This window comes from Schistocerca cancellata, chromosome 1, assembly GCF_023864275.1.
Source record: "Schistocerca cancellata isolate TAMUIC-IGC-003103 chromosome 1, iqSchCanc2.1, whole genome shotgun sequence".
Lineage (NCBI taxonomy): Eukaryota > Metazoa > Arthropoda > Insecta > Orthoptera > Acrididae > Schistocerca > Schistocerca cancellata.
In genome coordinates this window covers 826,204,663-826,230,295 of record NC_064626.1, presented here as the reverse complement: position 1 = coordinate 826,230,295, position 25,633 = coordinate 826,204,663, and the positions used below count along the sequence as shown (strand labels likewise).

The 25,633-nt window shown below is 38.6% G+C and overlaps 1 protein-coding gene across 1 annotated transcript in view; it reads right to left on the bottom strand.

Annotated features, from left to right (window-relative positions):
• LOC126106434 (aminopeptidase Ey-like) overlaps positions 1-25,633 on the bottom strand; it is a 210,366-nt gene that overhangs the window by 70,579 nt on the left and 114,154 nt on the right. The window contains exons 12-13 of the mRNA XM_049912747.1: positions 21,471-21,675; positions 1,166-1,446 (exon numbers count right to left, since the gene is read on the bottom strand). Of these exons, the coding sequence (XP_049768704.1) occupies positions 1,166-1,446; positions 21,471-21,675 (486 nt within the window). The remainder of the gene's footprint in view (positions 1-1,165; positions 1,447-21,470; positions 21,676-25,633) is intronic.

Here is a 25,633-nt window from a genome sequence, read left to right as displayed (position 1 = left end):
AGCATACTTCTGTTATAACATTCCCTGCTGCTCTTAATATTACTCCATATTTGTCTGACCAGATCCTTATCATCTTCCCATTTCACATCATTAATTCCTACCAAATCTGTATACAGTTTTTGCATTTCCCTTTTCAGATTTTCTGGTTTTCCTGCTACACTCAGACTTCTGACATCCCACATCCACTAGACAGAATGTTACCCTTTTGTTGATTTTCCAATCATTTTCTTATGATTACCTCCACTTAGTAGCCCCCTCCAGGAAAGCCAGTAAAGGACTAATCAGAATCCTTTTGCCAATGCAGACATAATCATGACACTTTTTCAGTTACAAACCACATTTCCTGCAGACACACATTATGTGTCTTTCATTCAGTGGTTCCTATTGTCTTGTGCAATGTCTTGCTTGTTTGAATACTCAACAAATGAATCTGGAGGAAGTTTTAATTGATTAACTTATTTATTTACATGTATTCCATCAATCCATATGGTGGTGTGTGTACCCTGATTGTGGAATGTGTGGTGATGCTGACCAGAGGGGCACAAAGGGCACCAGTATGTTTATAAATTTAACCCTGAATAGTAACACTGATGAGTAAAAAAAATAAAAAATTAAAAAATTAAAATTAAAATAAATAGATTATTCACTTGCACTGAAATAAATCATATGAAAGCACATGTCACAGTTACAAAAATGTTTCAGTTATGATGCCCTCCAAATAGAGCACTGCCAGGCACTCAAACTTGATGATTCTGCATTGTACTTTGCATTCATTTGTTCAGTGTTAATAGTGATCTTAAAGAAATAAGCAGCAGTTAGTATAATATGTGAAGTATACATATTAAATATGTTTATTCAAGATTTCAGAGCAGTTTTTCACTACTTTAACCTCGATTGACTAAAGCACATGTAAACACAAAAATCACCTCACTTTTATATCCTAGCATTCATAGACACACACACACACGCACACACACACACACACACACACACACACACACACACACACACACACACACCAAAAAGATACTTATATGAAGGATTTCATTGTTGAAAGTGGTTCCACTATTGGTAAAGTTCTTATTTATCATTGCTAAGCAGGCAAGAAGGTAATATAAGTAAAACAGCAATAGTAAGAAAATAACTGCCGCTCATATCTGCTTACCACAAAGAGGTTTATTGTCCTTGTGTGCTCCAATTTGTAATATATATCCCAAAAGAACTCTTTAAAGGCATACCATGGAGGGAAATCTGTCTCATCTGTTAATGTGAGGCTCAGATTTAATGGCACACTAAACGTCAATTCTCCTGCATTTGCAAGAAGGAATGCATCAGTTATTAACTTGGCATGTGTTATTTCAGATAGCCTCTGGGAAGACTTATTGGCATGTAGATTTTGTGTGATGAGTCCCCAATTGGTTGGATCATAGTTTACAACAAACAGACCTGTAAATTGATAAAAATTAAAAAAATAAAATGATGATTCATTTCAAACTTCTATCTTTCTAAATTATTTATTATGGGGCTGAATAGAGATACGAAAAAGTGACAACAGTTGCAAGTGATAGAAACTGTGATTAACAGCTTTGTATTGCAGAATATTTGGAATAGTAAGAGTTTCCTGTTGTGTGCCTCTCTATAGTGTGCGGTTAGCTATTATGAATACAGTGGTGATTTGTAGAGTTTCTTTCTAGGAGGTCCACTGGAAGACGGTCTACAAAATCCCAAATAACTAACATAAAATGACTAAAAATGAATAACAAAATAATTCGTTGACCAGGCCATAGATTTACTGCTGGTTCATAGTGTCCAAAGGGCACAATATTTTGGCGATGAGACGTGTCACCACTGACAGGTGCACTGTTGAAATGAGCTTCTGAGTGTGCATGACCAACTGATATCCCCTCTCACAGTGAGCCATTTCTTAAGTGATCTGTGCCCACTTTCTTGAGTCAGCGGTCATAGAGACACTAGTGTCAGTGTCTGTGGTAGCACTGCTGTGTGTGCTCTGTTTGCTGTGGTTGCCATATCATTTTGTTTTCTGAGATTGTTGTTAATTAAACTCACTGCTGGTTCCTAAACCTTGCTAAGATTATAGCAGCAATCTCAGTTGATGAGATTGCCCCTTGTGTAAATTTCCATGGCCTCTCTAGTTATGCTGCCGCAGTATTTGGAAGTGTGTGCCAAAATACTGGTACGTTCATACATAATCACATGATTCTCAGGCAAACAGTGCTCTGTGACTGCTGACTTGGGATACATTAGGTGAGTCTTCCTCTGATGTTGCTGGCAATGATCTTTGATAGTACACACTGTCTGTCCAGTATAAGTCTTTCCACACTGACGCATAATCTGGTATACACTGGTCTTCCATACACCATGATCATCTTTGACACTTCTCAATAATGTTTGTGTTTTATTTGGTGGGTAAAAGATTGTTTTTACTTGGTGCTTCTTGAGTATGCATCCAGTTTTTTTCTGTTAGTGTGCCAGTGTATACATACAGGCAGTGGCTGCCTCTTCCTCTATGACTTCTTCCATCTCCACAGGTTTTACTGTTGTGGTGGGGTGGAGACCATGCCTAACCTGTCATTCTGGATACCCTTATTCTTGGAATACAGTTCTGAGGCTTTCCAGCTCCTGAGGCAGACTTTCTGCGTCTGAGATGACGTGCGCCCTGTGTTCTACTGTATTTAGTACCCCATTCCTCTGTGAAAGGTGGTGGCAGTTGTCCACATGCAAATAAAGGTCAGTGTGTGTTTTCTTCTGATACACACCAGGGCCTAGGCTACCATCAGCTCTCCTCTTGAGCATGATATCCAGGAATGGCAGTCTGTCTTCTGCTTTGGTCTCCATAGCAAATTTGATGTTAGGCTGTAGGAGTTCAAATGTGTAAGGAAGTCATGGAGGTTGCCCCTTCCATGGGGCCAGATGAAGAAGGTGTCATCCACATAATGAAAAAAGCATGTGGATTTCCATTTGGATGATGCCAGAGCTTCCTTGTCAAAATACTCCATAAAAAAATTCATGATCACAGGCATGATTTGTGTTTCCCATTGTACAGATAATACATGGAGGTCAGGACTAGCCTGGAAAGGTTAGTGGCCTTCTCATCAAATTTCTGAACAATAAGTTCTAGTGATTTTTGTACGGGGGGGGGGGGGGGGGGGGCACACTGTTGAATAATGAAATGATGTCAGAACTTGCCAGGATATCTGAGTCTTTTATCCCAAAGCTATTGATGCATTTTATAAAATCCACAGAATTACTCATGTGACGAGGGCACTTACCCATATAAGAGCGTAGTATTCCCATTAGGTATTTTGCCACCAAATATGTAAATGCACTGATGTTGCCGACAATATGGTGCAATGGCACCCCATCTTTCTGGATTTCAGGGAGTCCATAAAGTTTTGGCTATACAGGTCCTTGTAACAGTTTCTTGGTGACCCCCTCTGGTAAATCCACATTCTTGAGAAGAGCCATCACCTTTTCTCCACCTTCTTAGTGAGGTCAATATTGATCTTCCTATAGGAGTCATCATCTAATAGGCCCTGCATCTTCTCAATGTAGTTCTTGTGGGAAAGAACAACAGTAGCATTGCCTTTATCAGCAGGTAAGACAACAATTTCAGGACATACTCTCAGATCCCGAACAGCTACCCTCTCTCTGATGGTAACATATGTCTTTGTAGGTTTAATTCTAATCAGAGCACAGCAGGTTCACAATGTACTTCTTCAGCTGCTTGAGGTGGCAGTTGCACCACAACATGTTCAACTGCACTGAAGATGTCCATGACTGGTGTGAACTTAGGGTTGGGACAAAGTTAAGTACCTTATCCAGGACTGAAACCACATCGTCACTCAGCTCCATGCCAGTCAGATTGATGACCATTTTGCACGGAATCTACTTTGTCTCAGAGGTGAGAGAATTTTGATATTTGATGTTCTATTACCTTCCTATATGTAGAATCAACTGCCACTTAGGTAACACCATCCATACAGTCCCAGATCAAGGAATTAATGTGATTAGTTCTTGGGAGTTATACTCAAGGCTTTAGCAGGTGAACTGCGCCCTCTCATGTATCAAGGATAGGCTGTCCCATTTCTTAACATTCCTGGCTGCTGCAGAATCGATGTGATGCATGACCTTAGCAAAGTTTGGCACAACAAGCTGGGCACAATGCTCTTCAGAAATTCAAGAACACTTAGCAAGCAGTGTCTTCAGTGGTGCAGCTTGTTGATTTTCTTCATGCTGTGATTCATCTCCTTCCCGTACAGATATATGATGTGATTCTGCAGTTTCTCCTGGTATATTTGTTGATAGAACAATCCACAGATGTCCTGCTGGTTCATAGTTATTTTGATGATCAGACATGCCACCACCATCAGGTGCATTGATGAACTGAGCTCCTGAGAGTGCATGAACAACTTATATCCTCACCCAACCCTGCAAACCATTCCCTCTGCAATCTGTAGCCATGGCCATGCATCAGCAGTCATGCAGATTTTAACATCAGTGTCTAGTAGCACTGAGCTGAGTGCTCTGACCACTCTGGTCACCAGATCATATTGTTTGCTGAGTGTCTTCTTAATTAAACTCAGTGCTGGTTCCCAAGCCTAGCTAAGATTATAGCCATGATCTCAGCTAATGAAAATGTCCCTGCTGCAAGTTTCTATGTCCTCTCCAAGTATGTGGAAGTTGAGCCGAGATCCTGGTACATTCATACACCATAACATGATTCTCAGACAAACAGTGCTCTGTAACCACTGACTTGTTGCAATACATTAGTTGAGTGTGCCTCTAGCGTTCTCAGCAGTGATTTTTCCAATATATGTCTTCCACAATGACACAAAAGCTAGTAGTCACCAACTTTCCACAAACTGAGATCATCTTTAATGCTTCCCAATAATGCTTGTGTTTTACTGGATGGGCAAAAGAAAGTTTTTACTTGGTGTTTCTTCAATATGTGTCCCATTTTCTCCAACAGTGCACCAGTGTATGGTATAAAGGCAGTGGCTCAAACACAGAGAGACTGTCCCATGACCTGAAACACCTCAGGAGTGTATTCCAAAAAACAGCGATTCCGGATGGCAGATTAGGTGCGCTCTCCACCCCACCACAATAATACAACCTGTGGAGATGGAAGAAGTCACAGAGGAATAGGTTGCCACTGACAATAGATTAATTATTGAGCGACGTTCACAAATACTAGTATGGTATGATCATGCATTAATGATGAGTGATGATGGTTCAGAGAAGAAGTTATGACGTATGATTAGAGTACTGTACACTATCACATTTTCAGGTGATGCTACCCTGTCATAGGACCAACAGAACATGATAATAAATGAATGATTGGAGCACACCTTGCATAAAATAGATGGACATTATAAGAAGAAGGACTGAACAAGAAAAGGAAAGTACTACTGCAAAACTGAAGAGGAAGAAAAATATAAACTATACAATTCATAATTTATCCTAATTTGAAATGAAAAAACTGGTTGCAGAGTCATGTTTGCAAACAAGAAATATTAATTTCAAAAAATTTATTCACTGAAGAAAGAAACAGTATGTGAAACACTTTACAACAACACATGAGAGCATACACATAAAACAGAATAAGTAAAAGAGCTTCCATCACCAGTGATCAATAAATGGCAAAGAAAACATAAGAACATAATAGAGGGAAACATTCCACGTGGGATAAATATATTTAAAAAGAAAGATGATGAGACTTACCAAACAAAAGCGCTAGCAGGTCGATAGACACACAAACAAACACAAACATACACACAAAATTCTAGCTTTCGCAACCAACGGTTGCCTCGTCAGGAAAGAGGGAAGGAGAGGGAAAGACAAAAAGATATGGGTTTTAAGGGAGAGGGTAAGGAGTCATTCCACTCCCGGGAGCGGAAAGACTTACCTTAGGGGGAAAAAAGGACAGGTATACACTCACACAAACACACATATCCATCCGCATATACACAGACACAAGCAGACATTTGTAAAGGCCTTTTTTGTTGGCCTGTAGGAGGATGCTCTGAACAACCGGTGTGGATGTGGGAGAGGAAAGATTGAGGACTTTTATTAGGGATAGGAGTTGATGGGTGTGTTGATTGGCTGAGTGGATGTGTAGGTGAAGGATTAGGTGGGTGAGGGCAATGGATTGTTCGGTTTGGAACTGGTATAGGGACTGATGGAAAGAAGGGTTGCAGCCAGAGATGGGAACTTTAAGTGTGAGGCCTTTGGGGGTGATGCCAAATGTCAGACAAGCCTGAGAAACTAAAATATGGGAGTGTAATCTGGCTAGGGCGAAGGCATGTTTGCGGAGGGAATGTAAATAAAACTTAATGGGGTCGTTGTGGAGATGTTGTGAGGGTGACATGGTACTAGAAGGTGGAAAGTGGAACACGAGGCTGAAATGAAAATGAAAATAAATATAAAAATATATGGGGAGAGATAAAGGTAAAACTAGAAAGCAAATGGAGATCTGGTGTGAAGGGTTGGTTAGAGCTGGGCTATGTTGATCCTGTGGTGAACTTGTGTAGGTAGGTAGATAATGATGTGCATAAAGGTTAGGTGGTTGTGTTGCCGCCAAAACACGTTAAAGGGTGGAGAAATACGGGAAAATTACGAAAAAACTACGTGAGGATGTATTAAAGGGGGTGGTTTGGTGGTGGCAGATTATGGAAATGAAGCTAACAATTGTCTGATGAAGAAATAATGACGTTAAAACCTTTGGGAAGCGGCTAAAAATGATCGGTGATGTGAGAAAAACGGAAATGGAAATAAAGCAAAAGATATTAAAACTAGCCGAAAAGGTTGTTTAATAGCTGAAAGGAACTGTTTGTGAACTGGAAACGGTGGATTTTATAGCAGCGGTAGTGTTGAAAGCGGAAAAAAATTTTTTGGTTATGGTTTGGAAGTGGGTTACGTATTATTACGTATTATTGAGTATATATCGGCGGGATAAAATTGTATACTGGATTACGGTAAAAAAGGAGAAGGTGAATGGAAAGTAAAACTGCTGGCAAAAACAGAAGGAGGAAATAAGACGACAGAAAAGACTACGAAATGTAACAGTGACAATAATAATAACAATAACAATAACAAACGTGATTGTTGGGTTCAAATTAATGATATGAATATAATAGAGGGAAACATTCCACGTGGGAAAAATATATTTAAAAAGAAAGATGATGAGACTTACCAAACAAAAGCGCTGGCAGGTCGATAGACACACAAACAAACACAAACATACACACAAAATTCTAGCTTTCGCAACCAACGGTTGCCTCGTCAGGAAAGAGGGAAGGAGAGGGAAAGACAAAAGGATATGGGTTTTAAGGGAGAGGGTAAGGAGTCATTCCAATCCCGGGAGCGGAAAGACTTACCTTAGGGGGAAAAAAGGACAGGTATACACTCGCACAAACACACATATCCATCCGCATATACACAGACACAAGCAGACATTTGTAAAGGCTATACCTGTCATTTTTTCCCCCTAAGGTAAGTCTTTCCGCTCCCGGGATTGGAATGACTCCTTACCCTCTCCCTTAAAACCCATATCCTTTTGTCTTTCCCTCTCCTTCCCTCTTTCCTGACGAGGCAACCGTTGGTTGCGAAGGCTAGAATTTTGTGTGTATGTTTGTGTTTGTTTGTGTGTCTATCGACCCGCCAGCGCTTTTGTTTGGTAAGTCTCAACATCTTTCTTTTTAAATATAAAACATAAGAACAATGATACAGAGATGCTCAAATGTGAATTTTACTTACGCTAGTAATATTACCGTACGCAGTTAACTGAAAAATTATATATTTTGTTGGCTCTTTAAAATACTGAGTGTACTTATTGCATTATGACTTTTGCACCATTCAAATATCTAAACTTTGGTTTACTGTTATAAGTTTCCTGTGTTCCACCTGTTATTAAAATACTAATTGTAATGACAATTTGTCCATTTAATGCTTTGTAGACTGTAATCTTACACTATTCATGTATTTCAAAGCAATAAAATCTTATTTTTTAAATAATTAAACAGGTAAATATTTTGGCACTGGCATATTGCTTTTTGCTTTATATTCATGACCATAATTGACAACTGCTACTGGAGAAGGTTAAATAAGATTAAATTTCTTGGAATGGTTTAAATGTAGATAGAAAATAGTGAATACTTGATTAATTTGTTTACAATTGTGAAATGTTTCTTGAAATGTGTTGATAAATTAAATTCAGAAGCCCCTAAACCTCAATTATTTCTGTATAACTCTCTTCTTCTTTGAATCATTGGTCTTATGATTGTCTTCTGATTCAGTTAACTCTCAACCCAAATTCTGTACTCATTAGACTCTTCATTTCATTCAACAGATCTTGTAATTTTTATTCACCTTAATTTAGGATAGCAATGTCATTTCACCTTGGATCCCACTCCTGAAGTTTTCTTCTGTTTCTGTCATTGCTTCTTCAATGCATAGAGTGAACAGAAGGTGTGAAAGACTGTACCCCTGTCTTATAGCAGTTTTAACATGAGTACTTCATTCTTGGTCTTCCAGTCTTATTGTTCTCTCTTGATTCTTCCAAGCATTGCATATTACCTGTCTTTCCCTGTAGCTTACTCCATTTTTCTCAACTTCCTCGGTTGTGAACATCATGTACCATTTTGCATTGTTGAACACTTTTTTCAGGTCAACAAATGCTATGAACATGTCTTGATTTTTCTTCAGTCTCACTTCCATTGCAAGCACCACTGGTACCTTTATGTTTCCTAAAGCCAAATTGATCGTTATATAATGGCTCCTCAGTTTTTTCCATTCTTCTGTTTATTATTCTTGTAAGTGACTTGGATGCAAATTTTAGCTGTTAATCTGTTGAAACAATAGTCCTTGCCCTTGCCTGCTCTTGTTATCTTTGGAATTGTGTGGAAGATAATTTTCTAATAGTCTGATGGTATGCTGCCAGTCTCATACATTCGATACACTAACTTCAATAGATATTTAGTTGTCACTTCCCCCAACTATCTTAGAAATTCTTGAACAGAATATTCATTATTACTAGCTGAAATTTATTGCAGAAATCATTTGGTCTTTTTCCTCTCACATTCCTAGTACTAAGACTATATTTTCCAATAAAATTTTCTTCTGCTCCTTCCCCTATGAATGTATTCCAGTGCACCATGATTATTAGATTTTCATCTTGCTTTACATACCATATTACCTGTTCAATATCCTCATATATTTTCTCTATGTCTTCATCATCTGTTTTTGATAGTGGCACATTTAGCTTCTGCATAATGTTTTACTGATTGCATCAAAACCTGTTTGTAATGTGATATTGTGAAATTTCGAACTTTCACGAGTAGTGCGTCAAATTAGTACTGGTACTATTATTGTCAACTGTAAGCTTAAACTAAATTGTGTTCTCTTAAAATTTTTAAGAGCAGTAGGCCTGTCCTCATTCAAAACAATCATCCTCTAATATCATTGTACAATTATGTGAGGAATAGATTAGTTTCAAAATTTTCAGATGCTTTCAAAACTATATTTTTGTAAGTAACTGTGTGAGTGCTTGGATTCATAATTTATTTTGTAGCAAATCAGCGTTTGTGGTTCACAATTAACCCAAAGAATACATCACCCCTGAGTTCCATTGTGTATCAAAGCAAATTAGTGTGCATTTTTGAGAATTTTCAGAAGCTATCATTGTCCTTTGCATAATCCTTGTAGTGAATTGACATTTGTGATTTACTTACTGTTGCAGGTACACACTGAAGAGCCAAAGAAACTGGTACACCTGCCTAATATTGTGTAGAGCCACTGCAAGCAAGTAGAAATGCTGCAACATGACACAGCATGGATTTGACTAATGTCTCAAGTAGTGCTGGAGGGAATTGACACCATGGATCCTGCAGGGCTGTCCATAAACCTGTAAGAGTACAAGGGGGTGGAGATCTCTCCTGAACAGAATGCTGCAAGTCATCCCAGATATGGTCAATAATGTTCTTGTCTGGGGAGTCTGGTGGCCAGTGGAAGTGTTTAAACTCAGAAGAGTATTTCTGGAGCCACTCCGTACCAATTCTGAATGTGTGGCATATTGCATTGTCATGCTGGAATTGCCCACAACTGCCAGAATGCATAATGTTCATAAGTGATCAGACAGTGTGCTTATGTACGTCTCACACGTCAATGTCGTACCTAGACATATCAGGTGTCCCATATCACTCCAACTGCACATGCCCCACACCATTACAGAGCCTCCAACAGCTTGAACAGTCCCCTGCTGGCATGTACATCTACATCTACATTTATACTCCGCAAGCCACCCAACGGTGTGTGGTGGAGGGCACTTTACGTGTTACTGTCATTACCTCCCTTTCCTGTTCCAGTTGCATATGGTTCGCGGGAAGAACGACTGTCTGAAAGCCTCCATGCGTGTTCAAATCTCTCTAATTTTACATTCGTGATCTCCTTGGGAGGAATAAGTAGGGGGAAGCAATATATTCGATACCTCATCCAGAAACGCACCCTCTCGAAACCTGGCAAGCAAGCTACACCACGATGCAGAGTGCCTCTCTTGCAGAGTCTGCCACTTGAGTTTGCTAAACATCTCCATAACGCTATCACACTTACCAAATAACCCTGTGACGAAACACGCTGCTCTTCTTTGGATCTTCTCTATCTCCTCCGTCAACCCGATCTGGTACGGATCCCACACTGATGAGCAATACTCAAGTATAGGTCGAACGAGTGTTTTGTAAGCCACCTCCTTTGTTGATGGACTACATTTTCTAAGGACTCTCCCAATGAATCTCAACCTGGTACCCGTCTTACCAACAATTAATTTTATATGATCATTCCACTTCAAACCGTTCCGCACGCATACTCCCAGATATTTTACAGAAGTAACTGCTACCAGTGTTTTTTCCGCTATCTTGTAATCATACAATGAAGGATCCTTCTTTCTATGTATTCGCAATACATTACATTTGTCTATGTTAAGGGTCAGTTGCCACTCCCTGCACCAAGTGCCTATCCGCTGCAGATCTTCCTGCATTTCGCTACAATTTTCTAATGCTGCAACTTCTCTGTATACTACAGCATCATCCGCGAAAAGCCGCATGGAACTTCCGACACTATCTACTAGGTCATTTATATATATTGTGAAAAGCAATGGTCCCATAACACTCCCCTGTGGCACGCCAGAGGTTACTTTAACGTCTGTAGACGTCTCTCCATTGATAACAACATGCTGTGTTCTGTTTGCTAAAAATTCTTCAATCCAGCCACACAGCTGGTCTGATATTCCGTAGGCTCTTACTTTGTTTATCAGGTAACAGTGTGGAACTGTATCAAACGCCTTCCGGATGTCAAGAAAAATAGCATCTACCTGGGAGCCTGTATCTAATATTTTCTGGGTCTCATGAACAAATAAAGTGAGTTGGGTCTCACACGATCGCTGTTTCCGGAATCCATGTTGATTCCTACATAGTAGATTCTGGGTTTCCAAAAACGACATGATACTCTAGGAAAAAACATGTTCTAAAATTCTACAACAGACCGACATCAGAGATATAGGTCTATAGTTTTGCACATCTGCTCGAACACCCTTCTTGAAGACTGGGACTACCTGTGCTCTTTTCGAATCACTTGGAACCTTCCGTTCCTCTAGAGACTTGCGGTACACGGCTGTTAGAAGGGGGGCAAGTACCTTCGCGTACTCTGTGTAGAATCGAATTGGTATCCCGTCAGGTCCAGTGCACTTTGCTCTGTTGAGTGATTCCAGTTGCTTTTCTATTCCTTGGACACTTATTTCGATGTCAGCCATTTTTTCGTTTGTGCAAGGATTTAGAGAACGAACTGCAGTGTAGTCTTCCTCTGTGAAACAGCTTTGGAAAAAGGTGTTTAGTATTTCAGCTTTAGGGTCAGCTGTAGAGTCCATGGATTCATGAAGTTGTCCCCATATATGTCCATCCGTTTGATACAATTTGAAATGAGACTCGTCCGACCAGGCAACATGTTTCCAGTCATCAACAGTCCAATGTCGGTATTGACGGGCCCAGGAGAGGTATATGCAGTCATCAAGGGTACATGAGTGGGCCTTCAATTCTGAAAGCCCATATTGATGGTGTTTTGTTGAATAGTTCTCATGCTGACACTTGTTGGTGGCCCAGCACTGATAACTGCTGCAGTTTGTGGAAGGGTTGCACTTCTGTTACTTTGAAAGATTCTGTTCAGTCGTTATTGGTTGCATTCTTGCAGGATCTTTTTCTGGCTGCAGCTATGTCAGAGATTTGATGTTTTACCTGATTACTGGTATTCATAGTATACTCGTGAAATGGTCATACAGGAAAATCCCCACTTCATTGCTACCTCAGAGGTGCTGTGTGCCATTGCTTGTGTGCTGACTACAACACCACATTCAAACTCACTTAAATCTTTATAACCCACCATTGTAGCAGCAGTAACCCACATAACAACTGCAGCAGACACTTGTCTTATATAGGCACTGCCACTGGCAGAGCGGTATTCTGCCTGTTTACATATTTGAATATGCATGCCTATACCAGTTTCCTTCTGCACTTCAGTGTAGTATCTGCTTTTATCTTAAATTAACTCTGTTTTTAACTTTGCTAACAACTATAATTAACATCTCAATGTTTTAGGAAACCAGTAACTTTTACCACAGATTTCGTGTTGCCTTAATAGAAATCTCGTTTTGTGTATCTGCTTCAATTCTTATAGGGAATCAGCAATTTTTTAGCTCAACAGATTAAAAGATAATCAGTTGCCTTAACTTAAAGTAATTTGTTTGCTGCGTTGTAATACACTGCACCAGCCAAAATTCAGCCCCACTGTGAATGCTGTTCTCAAACAGAATTGTTTGACATTCATAAACAGCTGGAAATTCCCTGACTTCTGTCAAATGGTTGGCATCTGCTGCAAATCAGTGTGTTGGCAGAGCTCCCAAGAGTTGTGTACCTGTGATACCCATACCAGAGGTACTGGCATCTCAAGTACTGTCTTCTCCTGTGGATCCTGTCTCCTCTGCAGAAAGTACAGGATCTGTCATTACCTTTACACTTGACCATGAGTGGCATGTCAGTGGAAGATCAAGTAAACATGTACAGGGTGGATGGGGGCCAGGGAGGACTCAGAATATTGTTCTGATCCCCCTAATCAACAACTTTGTGGAGCTGTCTTTCACTAAAATTGAAACTGAGCCAGTGGGATTCAATTCAACTGTTTTGGGGAAACCTGTTCTGTCCATTGTCAAGAGGATGCAAACACAAAATGGTAGGGAACCATTAATTGTCAACAGTTCAGACATATTGCAAATGATGATACCCCTTAGGTAAATGCCAGCAAGGGACAGGAGAGGACACCAAGTGCATTCATTCTGAATGATTGTTGAAGAGACTGTTCTGCCAGCCATTGAGGAAATGAACTGCAGATTGTGGTGCACATTTGAACAAATGATGCCTGTCATCTGGGCTCTGAGGTCATTCTTGGTTCACTCCAGTGACTGGCAGAGAAAACCATCCTTGCATGTGGAGTTTCCAGAAGTTCACAATTTGCAGCATTGTTCCCATAAATGATCATGGCCCTTTGGCTCTGAGCTGAGTGGAGGGACTGAACCAGAGACTTTTAAAGTTCTGTGACAAGCTAGGCTGTGACTTTCTTGACTTGTGCCGTAGGTTTGAGAACTATAGGGTCCCATGAAATAGGTCAGGTGTGCACTACACATCTGAGGTAGCTGGCTGTGTGTGGAGTGCATGTAAAGGTCTTTTAGATTAGGCAACTCTTCATCCAGTGCAGATAATGATCACTGTAGGAAACCCAGAAGTATCAGTGTAAGATCAGAAGAAATGCCTCCCACAGGTGAGAGTATTAAAATCCTAATGGTAAACTGCCGAAGCATTCACAACAAGGTACCAGAGTTTGAAGTACTCATGAAAAGCAGTGAAGCTCACATAATACTAGGTATATAAATCTGGTTGAACTGTGAAATTGAGAGCAGTGACGCTTTTGAGGAAAATTTAAGTATATATCAAAAGGATAGGCAAATGGGTAATGTAAGGGTGTATTTGTCACAGTAGACAAGAAACTCAGATCCACTGAGACAGAAATTGAAGCTGCATGTGAAATTGTTTGTACAGGACTCAGTATGAGGGGTGAGCATAAAATGATAACTGGAACCTTCCATTGCCCACTAGACTCATCTCCTGATGTAACCAAAAACTTTAGAGAAATCATTGGTGGAGTTTTGTTAGTGGTGGGAGTGATAAGACATCCTGTGAAACTTTACTAAATGCCCTCTCTGAAAACTACCTAGAACAGATAGTTAGGAATCCTACTCATGATGGAAATATGTTGGATCTAATGGCAACAAGTAGACCTGACTTCTTTGAGGATGCCCACATCAAAACTGGTATCAGTGACCATGACGTGGTTGTGGCAACAATGATTACCAAACTACAAAGGACAACTAAACCAAGCAGAAAGATATATATGTTCAGTAACCTAGATAAAAAATAAGTAGTGTCATATCTCATTGAGGAACCCAAAACTTTCAGCATAGAGCAGAAGCATGAAGAGGAACTCTGGCTCAAGTTCAAAAGAATAGTTGACCATGCACTGGTTAGATATGTACCCAGTAGGGCAGTTCACAGTAGGAGGGAATCTCCATGGTATACAGTCACTGTAAAAACACTCCTAAAGAATCAGAGATTAATGCATAATAGATATAAAACAAATCATAAGGCTATAGAGAGATGCTGAATGAAATGTGTTTGGCTGTCAAGAAAGTAATGCATGATGTCTTCAATGACTACTGTTGCAGAATATTGTCAAGTGGTCTTTCGCAGAACCTGAAGAAATTCTGGTCATCTGTGAAGGTTGTTAGTGGCACCACAGTTAGTGTCCAGTCCCTAGTGAATGAGACAGGAACTGAATTTGAGGGTAGCAAAGCAAAAGCTGAAATGCTTAACTCTGTTTTCAAATGTTCCTTTACATAGGAAAACCCAGGAGAATTGCCCCCATTTAATCCTTGTACCACTGAAAAGATTACTGAAAGAAGAATTAGTGTCAGTGGTGTTGAGAAACACCTGAAATCATTAAAACTGAACAAAGCTCCAGGCCCCAATAGAATCCCTGTCAGATTTTATACTGAATTTGTGACTGAGTTAGCCCCTCTTCTAACTATAATCTATCATAAATCCCTCAAATTAACCATGCCCAGTTCTTGGAAAAAGACACAGGTCACACCTTTCTACAGGAAGGATAGTAGAAGTGATCCACAAAACTAGCATCCTATATCCTTGTCATTGATTTGTTGTAGAATCTTAGAACATATTCTGAGCTCAAACATAATGAGGTATCTTGAACAGAATGACCTCCTCAATGCCAACCAGAATGGATTTCAAAAACATCAATCATGTGAAACCCAACTTGCACTTTTCCCACATGACATACTGAAAGCTTTGTAAAGAGGCAACCAACTAGATGCAGTATTTCTTGATTTCTCAAAAGCATTTGACTCAGAACTGCACCTATGCTTATTGTCAAAAGTACAATCATATGGGTTGTCATGTGAAATTTGTGACTGGACTGAGGATTTTTAGGTCTGGAGGACACAGCCTGTTATCTTGGATGGAGATTCATTGTCAGATGTAAAAGTAACTTCGAGTGTGTCCCGAGGAAGTGTGTTGGGACCCTTGCTGTTCATGTTGAATATTAATTACCTTGCAGACAACTTTTTTGTTATATTTTTTATGCCTAATACTTTTTCATTCTTTCAGACTGTGCCCTTCTCTCCTTGTCTGAAATCAACTTTTCCATTCTCTGTTTGTTAATTTTTAATGGTAGTGTGATATGTTTGTCCTGAAGAATACTGAGTGCATCTGTTTTACCTTTCCAATCATCCATCATAATCTGTAATTTTATCATATCCTCCTTGATCTTTGCCATCTATCTAATGCCACTCTTACTATTCCATAACTTTTCAATTATTCTCCTGCTAATTCTATTTTCTGCTGTCCGCATCAAATGTCCTAGGAAAGAGATCTGTTTCTTTTTCATCATACTTGTCACTGGTTCTATTTCTTTATAAACTGTTTCATTTGGAGCTATTCTCCAAACTCTGTCTTTTTGATATTTTTTATTTATACGTATTCTGACTATCCTTCTCTCTATTTTGAGTTATCTGTCTATTGCTTCAGTGTTGGTTGTTTTAAATATAGTTTTGCCAGTGTGTGTTATTTGCAGCTGTGTGATTGTTTTATAGTGTTTCAGTTCTGAGGCTGTTGAGAGGCATTTTTTGTTATGTGTGTTCTTGGTAACAAGATGAGTTTTAACCGATTTGTTTATTCTACTTTGCCATGATGGTTTCACACTCAGGTTGTGTGTTATTATTTCTCCCAAATATTTAAATTTTCAACAATTTTTATATTATGTTCTCCAATTCTAATTTTGTTTGCCAGTGGCAGTTCCATTAGAATTATTTCTGTTTTTTCAAAAAATATTTAAGTCCAATATTCTGGGCTATTTCCTATAATGATTGTATTTGTTATTTGGTTCCTTGAATGTTTCTGGCAAGAAGAGCAAAGTCATAAGCAAATCCTAAACAGTTCATATTTGTGTCATCTTTCTGTGTTCCAACCTTAATGTCCTTTGAATTGTCCTTGTACCATTCCCTCATTATTTATTTGAGAGCACAATTAAAAAGAAGTGGAGACAGACTGTCTTACTTCCTTACACCAGTTTTTACCAAGGGTGGTTCAGATAGTACCCCTCTGAGCTTAATTTTCGAATTTGTATTAGTTAAGATAAGTTCTATCAATTTAATTAATTTTGGATGGAGTCTGAAATATAACATTTTTAACAGTGAGGGCCTATGGACAGAATCACGTGCTTTCTTAAAATCCATAAATGTAATTGAGAGACAGGTGTTTCATTTGCGGTGATAAGCCATGATTAATTTCAGAGTATCTATTTTTTTCGGCACAGTGTCTCCAAGATCTGAAGCTTGCTTGATATTCCTCCAGTTCCTTATCCAGTTGTTCTTTGATCCTATTGGGCGAAATCTTGGTAAAAATATTGTAGGCACTGTCCAAGAGTGAGATTCCTCTACAGTTGTCTGAATCATATTTCTCTCCTTTCTTCTGAAGTGGGTTAATTGTATCTGTGATCTATTCTTCTGGAAATTTTTTGTTGCCCAATTTTTTTGTAAAATAATATGAGGATAGTTTGAAAAGTTCTCAGAACAGAATAGAAAAAAGTAGTTACATCACTGAAACTTTTTTTGTTTTTCAATGTAATCTCCTTGCAGATTAATGAACTTGGTCCAACAATGTTCCATTGTCATGATTCCCTCTCAAAAATGAGTTTCCTCCAGGCCTGCAAAATAGTTGTCGACTCCGGCTAACAATTCTTCATTTGAAGTGAATCTTTGTCCACTTAGAAAAATTTTCTGTTTTGTGAAGAGATGGAAGTCTGACAGAGCCATATCAAGTGAACAAGGCAGGTGTGGCAACAATTCACACCTTAGTTTGTGTAATTTTGCCGTGGCAACATCACATGTGTGCGGCCATGCATTGTCTGGATGGAACATAACTTTCTTCCTTGTGAAACCTGGCCTTTTTTGTGTATCTTTTATTGCAATTTGTCCAGGAGTTTAGCACAGTATTCTCCAGTAATTGTTTGCCCAGTGGGGAGATAATCTACAAACAGAATCCCTTTTTCATCCCAGAACACTGATGTCATGACCTTTCCCGCCGAAGGAATTATCTTCGCTTTTTTGGTGGCAGAGAAGCAGCATGTTTCCACTGCTTTACTGTTGTTTTGTCTCTGGGGTATAGTAGAGCACCCAAGTTTCATCTGCGATCACAAACTGGCACAAAAATCTTGTTCGTTTCTCTTAAAATGGGCCAAACATTGTTCCGGTATGTCCATTCTTATGCATTTTTGATCCAGCGTCAAGAGACACAGCACCCGTCTTGCAGATAATTTTTTTCATTTCTACTTCTTCAGTTAAAATGTTATATACTCTTTCAGATGACATCTGGCAAGTGTGAGCAATTTCATGCACTTTCAATCTGCGATCCTCCATAACCATTTTGTGCACTTTTGCAATGATTTCTGGAGTAGGGACACATCTTGGCCAACCACTGCATAGATCATCATCTAAGCTCTCCCAGCCAAATTTAAATTCATTTGTCTACTTGGAAACAGTTGAATATTAAGGAGCAGAGTCCCCCAGTGTATTCTGGAAATCAGCATGAATGTCCTTTGCTTTTATACCTTTCTTTACAAAGTACTTAATCACTACTCAAATCTCGATGTTTTTCCACGTTCGCAAATCACTACGTGGGAACAACAACAGAGCCATGACACCACTGCGGCTCTCTTCAAAAAGCACTGATGTGGCACATCTTTACAGCCAACAGTCCAATGAAAATCACGTTAACAACTCGTTGCACTAGTGCTAACCTCTTGTGGTGATTCTGAGAACTTTTCAAACCACCCTCATATGTAAAGATGTCTGAGTTGTTCTACCAGCATACTTCCATATTTTCTCAAATACTTGATTTTCACCACATGCTTTGTAGTTCCTCAATATTAATAGTAAAATCAGACTTTTTCCAGATGATGCAGTTATCTATAATGAAGTGCTATCTGAAAGATGATGCACAAATATTCAGTCAGGTTTTGAAAAGATTGCAGCAAGGTGCAGAGATTGGCAACTTCCTCTAAATGTTCAGAAATGTAAAATCTTGCACTTCACAAAATGAAAAAAGTAGTATCCTATGACTATAATATCAATGAGTCACTGTTGGAATCAGCCATGTCATACAAATACCTGAGTGTAACGCTAGCGATATGAAATGGAATGATCACAGACATTCAGTCAGGGATACAGCAGATGGCAGACTTCAGTTTATTGGTAGAATAGTGGGGAAGTGCAATCAGTCTACAAAGGAGATTACTTACAAATCACTCCAGCAACCAGTTCTAGAATATTGCTCAAGTGTGTGGGGCCTGTGCCACATAGGACTAACAGGGTATATTGAACATATACAGAGAATAGCAGCACAAATGGTCACAGGTTTGTTTAATCTGTGCGAGAGTGTCACAGAGATACTGAAGGAACTGAACTGGAAGACTCTTGAAGATACACGTAAACTATCCTGAGAAAGTCAATTAATCAACTTTCAAGTACTTGTTTTAAAAGTTTACTCTAGGAACATACTACAGCCCCCTACGTATTGTGCACACAGGGATCATGAGGATAAGATTAGAATAATTACTGCACACACAGAGGCATTCAAACAACCATACTTCTAGCGCTCCATGCGTGAATGGAACAGGAAGAAACCCTTGCAATTGGTACAATGGGGTGTACCCTCTGCCATACACCTCACTGTGATTTACAGAGTCCAGATGCAGGTATAGGTGTAGAAATATTGTTGTAGGCATTGTTTAGCTGTTGCATCTGATGAGAACAACCCTATCTCTGAAATGTTCACAGTAACTTAATCTTTGCCCTACCTCCCTATTCATTATGAGTCCTAATGCCATTATACTATTTTCTGCTGCAGTTGATAGTACCCTATATTTCTATGATTAGAAATCTTTACCATCTTTCCATTTCACTTTACTGATCCCTACTATATCTTGACTCTGCATTTGCAGTTCACTTTTCCAATTTTCTAGCTTTCCTACCACATTCAAACTTCTGACATGCTATACTCTAACTAGCAGAATGTTTCCCTTCATTTGACTATGCCATTTTTTTGTCATGATTACTTTCCCCTTGGCACTCCCTTCCTGATGATCTGAATGGGAGACTAAACCAGAATCTTTCGCTAATGGAGAGATCAGCATGACACTTTTTCAATTACGGGCCACATGTCCTGTTGATACACTTTATGTGTCTTTAATGCAGTGGTTTCCATTGCCTTCTGCATTCCCAAGCTCTTGATTGTTGCTGATTTTCCTATCTTTTAGTGACAGTTTCCATGCCATGTATGACAGAGTACCCTGAATGCCCATCCACCCCTCCACCATCTTTGATAAGGCTGTTGGCAGAATGTGGGTGACTTTTTATCTTTTTATGCTGGAAGTCTTTGGCCATCATTTGATTTTCTTCAACATTTAAGCAGTGGCTAGGTTCAAACCCAGTACAGACATTTTAATTACTAGTCAAAGACACGACCCATAGACCACAGGTTCCACTGTGGAACTACAGCAAATAGTCAGAACATATCACAAATACAAATTACTAGCTGTTGCCCATGACTGTGCTCACATATCAATAGTTTTGTTATGATGATTGTTAATGAATAAGTAAACTACTGTACTGAGCATAGGTCACAAGGTTCATCTCCCCTGCCCAACTGCCCAACCTCACAATGCAGTGCATGCACAGGGTTGCTGCTAAGCGGGGTGTGCAGAGGGGCATGAGCAGAAGCACACTATATAAATCACACTACTGGAGTAGCTACAAATTATATAATGTGTATGTTGCACAGCAAATTAGTAATTTTTAATATGATTTATATTTGCTGATGTAAAAAACAGAGTTCCATTCTCTGCTTTATTCTCTTAGAGAACAATATGGAATAAACATGTTGAGGATTGTATAAGCATTACACTGAAATGTTTATGTAGAACATATCAATCAATATGATGAAGCACAAAGAATAAATAGCTTTTTCAAAGAGTACACATTTTATCCTAATACACATAGTATTATTCAAATCAATAAGTATCTTGTATTAATGACAACATTATGAAAGGATAGATTGCTACTCACCATGTAGTCTAGATGTTGGGTTGCAGGCAGGCACAACAAAAAGACTATTAAACACATAAGCTTTCGGCTTCTGAAATAGGCAACATACGCACACATATTCATGCAAACAAATGCAGCTCACACACACACAACCACTGTCTCTGGTTGCTGTGGCCAGACCAGCTCTGGCAACCAGAGACAGTGGTCATGTGTGTGTGACCTGCATTTGCATGAATGCATGTGTGTATGCTGTCTGATTTGCAAGGTGGCCTTCTGGCCAAAAGCTTACATATTTAGTAGTCTTTTTGTTGTGCCTATCTGTGACTCGACATCTCTGCTATATGGTGAGTAGTAATCTATCTTTTTTGTAACATTGTCATTATTTCATCTTTGATTTTCCCTTGTTTAATATCTTGTAATACACACATTCTAAAGTAGCATGGGTTCAAGATGTCTCCACACTAAATTTAATTAAAAGTGATTCCACAGTTTATCCTGAAAATGTAACCAACAGAGTTACTTTCACACTTATTACATTACTGTGGATTTCTGTACATTAAATGATGTGCCCACTCAGAGAATCGGTTTCCTCTCCCTAAAGAATTATTGTTGTTTATCTTTGCAAAGACATCATAAATTTAATTAGAATAGTAATGTTAACTGGTACATTAATTATACTGACCTATGATATCAGGATTGATAAGAATAGCAACGTCAGAGGGTGGCATGTTGGCTAAGTTAATTGTTCGCTCTTCCTTCATCCATGCCACCACATTCCAGAATCTCTCCTGTGGTTGATCACTTTGTACAAGCACTAGTGGTATATACCATTGGAGATCTTGTTCTCTTTCAGATAATCTTTCTGACTTATTTAGAATAAAAGCTTTCTGTAAAAATAAGCAATCTGCTTGTCTTGATAATGTAATTACCACTACTCAGTAAAATCAGCACCACATTATTCACTGTATGTACAAAAACTAAATTATAAAGGTATATGGTTAAAATTAAAAAGTAAAATATATGTATTTGACTACAATGTTATTCAGTATATTACACTTCAGAATTGTGAGAACATTGGCAATTAAAGGACACAAAGATGTCACAATGGAAGATGCATTTATTTATTTATCTTGGAGATGATGTTTATGATATAGGATGCATGTTAGTGCAAATGCTGAAAAATACATATCCCTCCATTACAACAGTTTTTACATACACATGGACTGTGAAGGACAGGCTACACAATTAAACATAAGAATTAATTGTAAATTGACTATAGTTAAATTAAAGATTATGGCACTATAAGACAATCCTTACTTGAAACATTGTGGACATAGCAGTGCCATTACCAGACAGTCCTTCAAATCTGAATGGCTTTTTCTTGTCTTACGGTAAAACAAAGGAATGCATACTGACACACTGTGATTAATCTTTCAAGTAAGGAGTTGGATGGGTCCACAATGGCATTGTTGTAGGAAATTTAAATTTTGTTCCCATTCCAAGGAGACTTCCTGTTACAGAATTTATCTGCTCTGTAGAACAAGCAGCATAGAGACTCCCACAGCACCAAACAGAAGAAATTAGGCAAGAAGTGCCCATGTGTTGCATCAAGCTTGGCCACTGTGTGATAACACCTCTTCTGCACAGAGAGCAGCTATTTGTTTCCTTCGTAATGATAATGAAGAGGTAGTTCTACTGGATGACAAGGGAAATAGCATGGTTAACATATTTTGACACAGGATGATTACATCCTTGAAATAGGTTCACTACTCAATGACCCAGCTCACAGAAGATTGTGTAGTGGCCCCAAAGAAGGGTTAAATGCAAGACTCTTTCACTTTTGAAACTTAGCATTTTGTCAGAATATCCGCACTAGAGACTTTATCACAGTGCTACCATTCAGCCTAGGTTGTACTGTCTGCCAAAGAAACGTAAAGAAGGGATACCCTCACGCCCAATAGTTAGTAACTGGGTGCAGCCACTTACTACCTGGCAAGGTACTTGACATCTGTTCTTAGCCCATATGTTGACAGCTGTGAACACCATACTCCAATTTGGTGGATTTTATTTGATGGCTGAAATATTTGAGGCTGGAACCTACTGATTTACTTGTAAGTTTGAACATGGTATCTCCATTCACACAGAGTTCCTCTGGAATAGTCCTTGAGTTTGATAAGTGAAAAAGTGGATGAAGAATTGGTGAAGTTTTATCATCATACACTGACATCCACATATTTTTCATTTAATGGTGACATTTTTTAACGCAATGATGGAGTGATTACGGGGAGCCCCCTATCACCCATAGTTGTCTGTTTATTCAGGTAAGACTTCAAAGCTAGTGCACTGAAGGCTTTAGCTTTGAAACAATATGTTTCTGCAGATACACTGAGGATACTTTTATGGTCTGGCCTCATGGATCTGATGCTCTTAACCACATTTTGGAATATTTCAACTGTCTTCATCCAAGCAATAAATTTACCATGGAAGTCAAAAGTGATCAGAGGCTTCCACTTTTGAACATCGTAGTTTACAAAAACCATTATGGTACTCTGGGACAGAGTATTCTCTGAAAGCTGACACATATGGATCAGAATCTGCAAGCAGAGAGTTGCCGTCCACCATACCAATGCAATGACATCCTTAGAACTCTGGTACACAGAGCTTATGTTATTTCCAATATGGACAGTTTAGCCCATGAACTTGCAGAATTGATGTCTGTGGTTAAGGAAAATGGAAAGTCTGAGAAGCTGATCTATTGGGTTATGGAGTTTGGGACATCCCTGTAGCTGCATGAAGAGGAGTGCAGATCTGTGATCTTAAATCCTTATACTGGGGGTGTACTGTTTAAGACTGGAAGAGTTTTAAGGAATTTTAACATTAAGAGTGTGTTACATTCGCCTTCCAAAATTAGAACACTACTTGATTCCATCAAAGATAATTTGAGACTTAGGAATCCTGGTATATAGGAAATTCTGTGTCAATAGGGGCAGGCTTACATTTGCTGTTCAATTTACACAGTTCAGGACAGGTGCATGGAACACTGCCATCACTTGAGGCTACAACAGCCTGTAAAATTGGTAGCAGTGAAACATTGTTTAAATAAGAGACACAGGATGAAATCTGATGAGACTCTGATAGTTGCCTGCACTTCCAAGTTTTAGAATTGTGTTTATATAGAGGCAACTGAAATTAGGTTGAAAGACAATGTGATTAATAAAAAAGGGTTCTCCTCTGTGCTATTTTGCATCAAACCACAACACTCTTTGATGTGGCCCACACAACTGTATGAAGATAATAATTGAGTAAGATATGTCATTAGTGCCAGTGTTCTAGTAGGGATGGTGACACCAGCCCTGTCTCTGGAGTGGAAAAACTGTGGTAGGTGGCACATATGCCATGTATGTTATGGAGATCTATAGGGGACCATGATTTGCAGCCTTGTCATCAATCTTCAGCAGCACTCAGCAGCAGCCGCAGCAGCAGTGTTCTCCTACAGATGTCAGACAAATGGATCACAGAAATCTCTAAGTCACGTTGATTTTACAATTCAGCAGCAAACTTGAGGAAACTGCAAAGAATTATTATGCTGGGAAAGCCTACAAACTGATAAATTTATTAGTTTGTTTGTGCATGGGTACACCAACAAGGGCATAATCAGTTGGGTGGGAAGCAAGGGACAGCATAATGCAATGGTAGAACAATCATTTGAAGGTAAATAATTTCCAATATAATGTCTTTTGAAACAACAGTAATTGTTTGTAATAAAAACATTTTATTAAAACTGTGGAAAAGAAATCCTTTAACACACATTATCAGTTTCCAATTATTTAACCATCTTCATATGTTGTTAAGGTAAAAATACATTAGGGCTGCACCTGCATCACTTTGTACTGATAATGCAGATTATATGTTGCTCTTCAGGGTGTCTCAAAGATTTTAAAGATACTTGAATAAAGATGCCACCAGGTGTATGATGACTTCCCTAAAAAAATTCAACATTCATTTGCATTTTTTGGTAATAGCATATTTCTTCACTTCCTCTAGTTATTTTTGCTTATTGTTGTGTGGGATATGCCTTATTCCCTAAATTTTAGATTTCAGTTGAGTTTTTATTCCAGTTTTATGAAGATGACCATTGAATACTATACGTCATATGGATGCATTCTGTTAAAATCCTTTCCCATGTCTTATGAATAAACTTTTAAACCCTGCAAACTGAGTTCTGGTGATTAGCCAAATCAATTTTTTGGTGTAAATATAAACTAACCAGATATATTTTATTACGTTTATTGATCCATTCATAGGTCAGTAGCTGCAGGATAAATTGTCCCCATGCAACATGAAACTACCATAACTGAAAGGAAACTTCGCATTCTTTTCTTCCATGGATGGCCTACTTCATAAGCCTAATCTGCTTCATTGTGTCAGACTGTACCAAAATCTAACTACTATTTCGCTGGTTTGTTTATACCTTAATTTATAGATGTTACATGAAGCACAATCCTACAACTACACTGAGGTGAAAGATATTTTAAAGATCTCACCATAATAAAACAAATGAAGGAAAACCAAAATGTGGCAGTTCAACAGTAAGTTATATGGTTATCATTATGTATATATGTATATTAAATAAATGAAAGAATTTTTTTAAAAAAACTCAAACATATCACACTATCATTATGTATATATGTATATTAAATAAATGAAAGAAACTTTTTTAAAAACTCAAACATATTACACTTAAAAATAATACAATAAGGATAGATTTTCTTACTGTAATCAATAGAGAGTTAACTGCACTGGTAAACATTATTAGCCAACTATTGTTGCATTTGGTCTGGTGGT